The sequence below is a fragment of the Ictidomys tridecemlineatus genome, chromosome 4 (assembly GCF_052094955.1).
Source record: "Ictidomys tridecemlineatus isolate mIctTri1 chromosome 4, mIctTri1.hap1, whole genome shotgun sequence".
Classification (NCBI taxonomy): domain Eukaryota; kingdom Metazoa; phylum Chordata; class Mammalia; order Rodentia; family Sciuridae; genus Ictidomys; species Ictidomys tridecemlineatus.
Genome location: NC_135480.1, coordinates 87482164 through 87492541, shown reverse-complemented (window position 1 = coordinate 87492541; position 10378 = coordinate 87482164). Strand labels below are relative to the sequence as shown.

General features: G+C 38.5%; 1 protein-coding gene across 5 annotated transcripts in view; it reads left to right on the top strand.

Annotated features, from left to right (window-relative positions):
- The first annotated feature begins 465 nt into the window (after nucleotides 1-465).
- The window catches only part of Mmp20 (matrix metallopeptidase 20), a 44481-nt gene continuing 34568 nt past the window's right edge, over nucleotides 466-10378 (top strand). For 2 of the 5 annotated variants that reach the window (XR_013437861.1, XM_005329098.3), the window contains exons 1-2: nucleotides 466-677; nucleotides 7764-8011. Coding sequence is in view for 4 of the 5 variants with exons in the window: in XM_005329098.3 (XP_005329155.2) it covers nucleotides 552-677; nucleotides 7764-8011 (374 nt within the window). In the remaining variant the exon portion in view is untranslated. Of the gene's footprint in view, nucleotides 678-780; nucleotides 2460-3491; nucleotides 3592-7763; nucleotides 8012-10378 lie in introns of those variants that run through there. The other 3 variants (XM_078046931.1, XM_078046932.1, XM_078046930.1) reach the window with 3 other exon arrangements.

The window sequence follows — 10378 nt, the reverse complement described above, 5'->3', positions numbered from 1 at the left end:
TGTAATGTTGCCTTGATGATTCAGAATCTTATGAGTCTCAGAACCATCATTATCAACAGCATTCATTCCTGAGAAATGTCAAAGTGGATGCAGAAGATACAGGTGATGAGTTGAATGTGAGGGGGGGAGTTTGGGATTATTCAATTATATTCTAATTCAATTATATTTAATCATTTACCTTTTCTGTAATCAGAATGGTAAAATGTCCCCAAACTGAGGCATATCAAATTTTTGGTTGAATTGCAGTCAATCAATCAAGTTTATCCCAATTTGAATAAGTAGCGAACAAACTTCATTAAAAGTGACTGTTTCTTTCCTTTGGGGACAGTAGCTGGCAAAAAACGAAGCTTCCCTTGATTCCTATGAATGGTTGTGTTACCCCGTCATCAGGGAGAGAAGCAAGCTGTATAATTACCATTTGAGACATGAATCATCCTTGCTTGCAGGGCCCAGACCTGTTGGACTCTATAAAAGGAGCTCAGGGTCGAACTGCAAATGTGCACTGGCTGCCATCCTCTGGGCTGATATAATTACCCAGCTTCCAAGAGGAGATGAAGGTGCTCCCTGCATCTGGCCTAGCTGTCCTCCTCATCACAGCTTTGAAGTTTTCCACTGCAGCCCCCTCCCTATTTGCAGCCACCCCCAGGACCTGGAGGAACAACTATCACCTTGCACAGGTTTGTGAATCTTTGCCCAATTTCCTCTTTCTCCTTGTGGCCCAGAAAAACCTAAAAGCATGAAATAAGAAGATAAGCAAAAATCTATGATTCCTTTTAAATCATTTTATAAATCCACTGAAGTCTAATCAATGGTCTCATTTAAGATTGATGTCGGTGCATATTAACTGCATGTGTTGCATGACTGAATAAATAACTGAATAAATATCTAGATATCTTGCTTTAAACAGAATTGTAGATGGTTTGCAAAAAAATACAAAACAAAAAGATTAAATAGTATTTGAGGAATAATGGATGAAAAATAAGGGCAGAAATATAAAAGCTGAAATATAACACTCTCACACTAAGACAGATTGTGAAATTACTACTAGGATTCTAACAGTCACAACAAAAAAATTTCATATTTTGAAAAAAAAATGGCTCTTAATTCAAGGTCCTTGATCAAATTTAAATGAACCAAGAGTTTTCTATATGCAAACCCTCTTCTTATTTGAGGACCTTTCCTCTCTAAAGTGTATTCCCCCACAACCCTCATTTACTCACTCTTTCCATATATCCCTCTTTTAAGATCTCTCCCATCTGACTGTTTGAAAAAGAATCTAATACAAATAATTCATATGGGAAATTTTTAAAGGCAACACGACTCAAAATTATTTTGAATATTTGTGCACTAAAAATGAAATGGTGATCCTTGACCAATAAAGATGAATTTCTAATAATGGAATCCCAGCATTGGTGGAAAGTGTGCAGATATGTTCTCCATGGGCCTCTCCCTCCAGAGCCTGCCCAAACTATATAGCAAGTGTGCAATTACAACTCTTCCTTCAGGTTGCTTCATTGCTTGCCCAGATATAACAGTGGACCACAGGCCTGCACACTGTAAAGCTGATTTTCACCTTGCACGCTGGCTTGTCCCCAACAGTTGTTTTTACAACTCATCCATCCTAATCGGTTTTCATTCCACACCAGTCATTAAAATTTTTCAATATTAGGCTTGCATATGAACAAGGAAGCTCAATTCAATAAGAGATGCCTATACAGGCCTGTTGAATTCAACTTTCTTTAACTAAAGCCCACTTATAAATGAACTAAATTAAAAATAACTCAGAGTAGTGGCATCTATTGGAAATTGTATTTTATTGTTGGCACCTAGCTTTGAGTCCCTTCTTCTCATATGTAATTTCCCCCACCCAGATTCATGCCACTGATTCAGAAACTAGAGGTTTGTGACCTCCAGAAGGAGGGCCATCCTGAGGCCAGAACAGACATAAGGTGGCGTGGGGCCCCCATTCTAGTCCAGGGTTCAGGCAAACCACAGTCCATGAGCCAAACCTGGCCAGGCCATGAGTTTACATCTTGTCTATTACAACTGCTTCCTTACCACAGTGGCAGAGTTCAGCCTACAAAATCAAAAATATTGTCCATCAGCCCCTTTCAAAAACTAATAATAATAATTAGCAGTCCCCATATATGTAGGAATAAGGTCAGAAAGTTCTGGTGAAGACATCCTTGCTAGCCCTGCCAGTAAGGAGTCAGCTAGGGGTCTGCTGGGGTATCGGGAATGAATGAGGTGGACTTCAAATACTGGGGACCTTTACTGATTCTTTACTTCTGCCTTTCCAAATAAACTGAGCCCTCCCCAGTCTCTGTTATGACACACTCTCAGCAAGACGTTAAGCCAAGAAGCATGGAGACTCATCCACAGCTTGTCCCCAGCACTTAGCACCTTCTGCTGCAGGCCCCAGTCATCAGTTCTGAGGCACAGTCATCACTCTTTAGGAGGTGAGAATGATCTGTTCAATATGGATCTTAGAGACTAGGAAGAGTTAATGATCTCACTTTATAGTTTATAAAAACACACAACAATCTCATCACTTTATAAAATCATAAATGAAAATGGGCAACTGAATTTTATTTATTGAATGCCTACCATGTGACATGTGATACAGAAACAGGAGTGAGCAAAAGTCAACTCTCTGCTCTTACAGGGTTTATATGGGGGTGACGGAGGAGGTGGGAAGGAATTGGGAGGAGATAAGCCAATTAATAAGTGCAGAAGATTATTTCAGAAAGTGATCAGTGATTTTGGAAAAAAGTTAACCAGATGATAGAGTTAAAGGGACCGTGGGGGCAGTCCAGGAAGGCCTCTTAGAGGAAGCAACATTGGAGATGAAGCTGAACTATAAGAAAAAAGGCTGCTATGTGAAAACCTAAAGACAGGGCAATCAGGCAGAAGGAACAGGAAAGTGCACCAGCCCTGGCATAAAGGAGCATCGAGTGGCAACAATCAGCAGCCCTGAGTCACTGGGGCTGAGAGACCAGAAGAAGGCACTGGATGAGCCCCAGAGACAGGACAGGACAGAAGAGGCCTGGCAGCCTAGGTCAGGATAAACACTGTCCCCACTTTCTAGATCACAGGATAGAAGAGAGCAAATGGCTCCTTGTGCCTGGAAACACCAGAAGGGGCCACATTTCCAAACACCATAGACCTCCCCCTCCAAAAACCCTTGACACAGACATCTACACTTGAAAATATAAGTAGGTTCTTAGCTGGATTATTAATGTTCACTTGTATCCTTTAGACTCTGACTTACTGATTTATATAAAGGCTTTGAAACTGATGGAATGATAAAATGTTTACCTATTCTTATAATCAGGATTGATTCTAGGTTTTTGGGTTGTTTTAAAAAATTACTATATTAGCTCCTTGACTTACAGTGGAGTTGTATCTTGATAACTTCATTGTAGCTTGAAAATATTACAAGTCCCCAAATTGCATTTGATACACCTAACCTACCAAATGTCATTGTTCAGCAACACAGTACACTGTGGAGTACAGGGGATCACCCTCTCGATCGCATGGCTGACTAGGGCTGCAGCTTGCTGTTCCTGCCCAGCATCAAGAGAGGACAAGGTACCACACATTGCTGCCTTAGGAAGAGATCAAAATTCCAAGTATGATTTCTACTGAATGCACTTCACGCCATCATAAAGCAAAAAAAAAAAAAAATCCAATTATCATAATCAGGGATCATCTGGTAGTGTCAATAGAACATTTAAAAGTTTTTTTCTAATTATCTCTAAAAATAATAAAAGTTTACCTTCACTGCATTATTATGAATGCATAATTAAATTAAAAATAAAAATAAAACCTTCCAAATGCAAACTGTTAAATTCATGTGTCTTTATTACCATTATATTTTCTATGATAAAGATTTAATTATTTAATTATTGTCTTTAAAATTGTCTTTAAAAAGGCAGGCATGGTAGTGCACACCAGTAATCCCAATGGTTCTGGTTCGGGAGGCTGAGGCAGGAAGATCGCAGGTTCAAAGCCAGTCTCAGTAACTTAGCAAGGCTATAAGCAACCTAAGGAGACCCTGTCTCAAAATAAAAAATAAAAAGGGCTGGGAATGTGGCTCAGTGGTTAAGCAACCTTGGGTTCAATCAAAAAAAAAATGGTTCCTACTTTTTTCATTGTTTTTTAAGAAAATTTTTGTGTTTATGCTACTTTCATAAAATATCTCTTTAAAGTTTTCCAGAATATGAGTGAGTTATCATTTGTTTCTCCATTTCCTTTATTAGAAAGATTATTTCTATATGAATAATATTTCTATAGGTACCGGTTGTATACAACAGTCTAATCTAAAGGATTATTTTTTCAGTATAGGTTTCCAGATGTAGCACTGATGAATGAAAAGGCATTTGAAGTCTCTTGATATATTTAAGAATATTTTGACATTGAGGACGAAATTGGACACTCACACTGGTGTGATCAGTGGGTTGAAACCAACCCCACCCAATAGATTAAAAAAACTGAAATAAAAAAATATATATATGGAATTGCCCAAGCCCAAGCTTGTTAGTGATACAGCCTTGGCTAGAACTTGAGATCTTTCAGATACATTAAAAGTTTTCACAATTCCATTTCAGTGACTTAGACATAAAGGACAAAATATTGAAGAAAATGTCTTGAACTTTACCTTGTCTCAAAACATACTTCCGTCTGAGTTGTAAAGTCCTAAATCTCAGGAGGTATATTATCAGTGCATACTAAGAAAGGAGTTTGAAGGCCACCAGTCTGCAGGGATAGATTCTCTGGCCCTCATTATTTTAGCTGTCAAACATTGCAAAAGAAGTGGAAAGAAGACCACTTGATAATCAACTCCCAAACTTTGTGATTTTAACAACAAGGGAGGGGAGAGAGGCAGTTGGCACAACTCTGATGGGTCCTGAGATCTTTGACCCAGTGCAACATTGACTATTGAGCCAATAGCATGCAAGTGTTGGAATATAAACAGAAGCCATTCTAAAAGCACATCTAAGTGCCTGATGGAACATTTTAACTCCAGAAAGTATGCTAAAGCCTTGTCAGCAACTGGCAAGAAAGTTCCTAGAATACTGGGCTCTCAGTAACTCTGATAATTCTTCAAAGCATGCTTTGCCTAAAGAAAAGGAGTTCAAACATTAATCAAGCATCCACTATGGGCCCAGAACTGTGTCAGGCCCAGGGTTTGAGTCAGGCACAGTGTCCCTAGTAGGAAGGAGCATGCAACCGACAGGTGAGATGGACAAGAAGTCAGTGGAAACTAGAGGTTTACGGTGCAATGTGACAGGCATTTACTAAGAGCCGTGTCCTTGGGAGCACCAAGTAGGGAGCAATTCACTCATATTCTTTTTAAATGGGAATAGTTTCTAATTTTATTTTTACTTCATTAATTGCTTATATTAATCCTATCTACTATGACCAGTCTTCAACCTTCTGATCTATAGTTCTAACCTCATGTGTGTATTTCACAGAAAAAAAAAAATATTTGTTATAAAAATTAAATAGATTCATAGCAAAAAAGTTAACAAAAATTCTATAATTAAAAAATAAATGACCTCAATTCTATCAGTAAGATATAACCACTATTACTTAGTCTATACCTTTCAAAATAGTTTTGTATGATTCAGAGCCGGGTTTGGGTGAAACAGAGTTGCAACTTCTTTTCATTCAAAATTTCAAGATTTGGTTTACCATGAACTTTTTTGCATTGATTTTCAAAATTTATTTATTCCTATTACTGAGTTTTTGGTGACTCCCCAGCTTGCTTCCCCCTAGTGCCAATTCAGGCCTACATATATCACATTACTGTAATAGTACTGGTAAATGCATTTTAACTTAAGATACCACAAACATCTTCCCTTACATGACGTTTTATGAAAATATTTTGTGAAGAGTTTGAACATACAGCATATTACATAACCCAGCAAGAGAACAAAGTATTTGCAATCCAAACTATCTCATAAATACAGAGCAATGTCAGAGCTCAACTCTCAGAAGCACATCCTGTCATCACCACAAGCATCACATTATCATGACATCAGCTTGCACAAACAGAATGACTCACTGAATCAAACTTTATTTTGCAAAAAAAAAAAAAAAAATACATAAAATGATGACTTGAGATGGCAACAATGGAAATGGAGTCAGGTGGTCCTCCCTGGTTCAGAGCAGCTCGTGCAGGCCTCAGGACTGGTGCTCTGTGTGGTCTATCACAATTCCTCCTCTTGGGTTCTCATCTCGCCTAAAATTTTCAACTACAGAGAAAATGAGCTCCTCTCACACAGAGGGCAGACTGAGGAAGTAGAGCTCCATCTCCACACCAGTAAGACTTACTCCTTTCTGTTTGTCCTTAACAATGGCCCATGTTCATTGTAGAAAACTTTGAAACAGGACTGGGAATGTAACTCAGTGGCAGAGCACTTGCCTCGCATGTGCAAGGCCCTGAGTTTGATCCCCAGAAGTGGAAAAAATAAAATAAAATCCAGAAAATGAAAAAAAAAATCTTTGAGTGACAAAATTAACACACTCATAATTTCACCACCCAGAGATAACCAATGTCAGACACACTATCTTTCATTATTTATTGGGTGTGTATGTTCGGTTTACTTATGAAATTTTAGTTATACTCTATATAAAGATTTCTCCTCTGCTTTTCTCACTTCTTGTTTCTTCTAACATTTTATTATTTATATGTGTGTATATAGTGTATAAGTAAATAATATTTATAATGTACATGTAATATTATTAGAGATAATCTATATAATATATATCTAGTAAATAAGAAATGCTATACTATATAAACAGGAAATTATATATATGGTAAAAGGTATATAAATCTTTAGCTTCCCTTTGGGTCTTTTCCTGAATAAGTTGAATAGATGAAATTCCTCAGCCAAAGGCAGGCTTCAATCCTGCATTTACATGGCACTGCCTCATTCACTTTATCCTAATCCCAGGCTTGCGTCATAGCAAAGGGTTTTCAGACAGTGCATACTAAGGGGTTTTATGTTCGTATGTGCAAAAGAAGCCTTATAATTTATGGCTCATTTTATTTACTGGGATAAAGAGCCTGTCATAGGAAACCTGCCCCAAGAAAACAAACTCCACTCCACCGGGTGGTGGTTGTGGCTCAGTGGTAGAGCGCTTGCCTGGTATGTATGAGGCACTGGGTTTGATCCTCAGCACCACACAAAATAAATAAATAAAATAAAGGTATCGTGTCCACCTACAACTAAAAAAAAAAAATTAAAAAAAATCTCTCCACCCTACAACCCACCTGAACTGATTTAACGCCTCCACTGAATAGACTGACTCCTGCCCCCGGCATTTAGATCAGAGAAGAGGAGGGAATAGGATACTTAAGGACTCACAGATCTCACGTTATGTATGATGAAAGAAAACAGCCTTTGTCTTGCAAATTGGATAAAGAACTTCAATGACAAATATTCAGTTCCTAAGGGAAATGTTCACATCATTTTCCTTCCATAGTTTTTTAATTAAAGCACATCCATTAGATTAGCTGTGGAAAATTATAAAATGCAGGTGGACAAAAGAAAAAAAAATAGCCTAAAGCCTCATTACTCAAAGATAATCATTAATAATCTAGGCCATATGTATCCTATATCTATTCAAATATGTCTAATTTTTTCAAAATGGGAATGTACTTTACATACTACTTTTATACAAAGAATATTGTCCTATCTTACCTTGAGCAAGAGTCTATGCCACAGACGTGTCTGCCTGCCTCTCCATTTCAGGAGTATCTTGACAAGTATTACACAAAGAAAGGTGGTCACCCAGTTGGTGAGATGGCTGCACGAGGAGGCAATGCCATGGTCAAGAAGATCAAGGAGCTACAAGCATTCTTTGGCCTCCAAGTCAATGGGAAATTGGACCAGAATACAATGGATGTGATCAAGAGGCCTCGCTGTGGAGTTCCTGATGTGGCCAACTATCGCCTCTTCCCAGGTGAACCCAAATGGAAAAAAAATACTTTGACATACAGGTAATAAATGGAGTCTTTCCAAATTCATAGAGAATCTCTCTCTCCCTTTCTCTTTTCTTTGTTTTTTTTTTTTTAATCTTCCTCTGATCTGTATAAAAAGCATGACTCCTCACAGCCATGAGAAAGAATAAGAACTTTGTAGGTCCATCAGACAATGACAGTGGTCAATTTGCTTGAAAATAAAATCTCATGATTATCATAATGAGTGGTCATCTTAGGCATCATAGACAATTTCAGCAGTTAGAAACAATATATCAATCTTTAAGGAAAAGTTATTTAGTATAGGATTAATAACCTAACAGTACCAACTAGTTTTCTTAAAACAATCTGCTCAAAAAGAAACAAAACTTATTCATTAACAATTTTTTCTATTGATTACAAAAATCATTTAGTGATGATCTATTATCTGTCTACTATAGGCATACAATTGAAGGGATGTAAAGATGATTAGATCCCCATGACAGTCTTTAGGAATCTCACAAAACTTTCAGGGAGACAGACATAAGACAGCTACAACTCTGCATGAAAAGAATGAAACTGTAGGTCTAAGCAGAGAACCGTGGGAGAATGTGGAGGGAGCAACCACGTTGCCAGGGACGGGCAGTGACCTCTGGGCCTGATCTGAAGGCAAAGCAGTTCTTTCCAGCTGGCCTCACCCCATCCTCTGGACTCTTCCTGTGCATACCAACAGGATACAGCTAACAGGAACCATTGTCCTTCTTCCTTGTGCTCTGGGTATTGAGACCAGAATCCCCTCTCCAGCAGCCTGGACCCACTTCTGGGCTAATTCCTTCACAGATTAGTTCAACTAAGGGTGGGTCATCCACAGTGCACACCCCACGGCCTGAGAATAGGCTTCAGGAGAGTGCATAGTGCCTGCAAGTGTGAGCCACACACATGCCAGATGATTGTAGCTTTGGAAAAGAATGGTCTCCATTTGTAGTCTGGCTCCAGTTCTTGCAAATGATAGGGGTTTTTTTTCATAGAAAAGCAAGGGAAGCAAATAGCAGAGAGTACAACAGCCTGTGGTGTTAGGCAACATTCCTGCACCAGTGTACAAGTCCTGAAATGGCCTGAGCACTTACGTAGAGGGCAGAGGAAGGGGACTATGGGAAGTGAGGCTGGAGAAGTAGCCTGAACAGCAACAAGAATGTGATGTTTGGACTTTATTTCCCAGTAGTGGAGAGCCAGGCCTGATTCTATTGCATTTTAAGGATGAGCACATCCAAAAGGTATCTGGCGGTAAGGAAAGCAAGCCTGCTGCAGAAGTTCAGGGTTTGGTGTGCTGGAGCTGGCTCCTAACAATTCAGGGGGCAGTCTTTAAAATGACAGGTATTTGTCATTTGTTAAGTTCTCAAGAATTTTATGAATTCGTTGCTAAGATAAACCCATTATTAAACTATTTAAATCCACAATTAGATTATTTTAGGAAACAAAAGTAATCAAAACATATTGCTGTTTTCCTACATTTTATTATCACCTATATTCACAAAGCTGGGTGCATCTATTTTATCAGTATGGTAGAAACACAACACAATGGTGCCTTCCTGCTCATTTCTTCCCCAATCAGGGTTGGCAAGTCGCTAGTCTGAAATTAGCCACAATGATAATATTTACAACACAGAAATCAGTAAACCATACAAAATCAGGAGACTTTTATTTTCCTTTGCAGAACCAGTTGTTAAACTGTTCTGGAGCACTGGTGAGTAACCATGATCGCACACTCAGAGAGCAGAGGATTCGGCCATTACCTGCTAGGAGCCCATAAATCCGTAAGGTGGCGCTGTGAACAAAAAAATCAAAGCCACTAGGGCAGAACTGGCATATAAATCCATGGAATCTTTTCATAGTTTTGTTTTGTTTTTCAAACTGTCCCAGAATTTTAGTCCATGACTATGCACCACAAAAACAAAGGGCATGGATCAAGATAACATAGCACTTGGAGAAACATAATGTTCCATGATAAATTGGGCAACCCCATAATCCCTCAACAGATACTACCCATCCATTCTTGCTCCCTTCAAATTCCTTATTTCCTCACCCTTCAAAGACAAAAGAAGTGATCTTAGCACCCTGTGTGTACAGAATACAGTAGCTACTAGATGTCAAAATAACTTCTTATAACAAATACTAGATGACTTAAAAAGAAAAAATATAATATAATGCTTACATGCATAAACTTTGAAGTCAGACATAACAGGGCTGAAATCCTGACTAATCAGAAAATGTAGATGATGATGATGATGATGATGATAATTATCTATCTTATGGGTTGTTTTGAGAACTAGATAATAGAGCACAGTTAAATAGAGCTGGGCTAAGGGTGTAACTCACACCTAGCGTGTGTGAGGCTCAGGTTTGATCTCT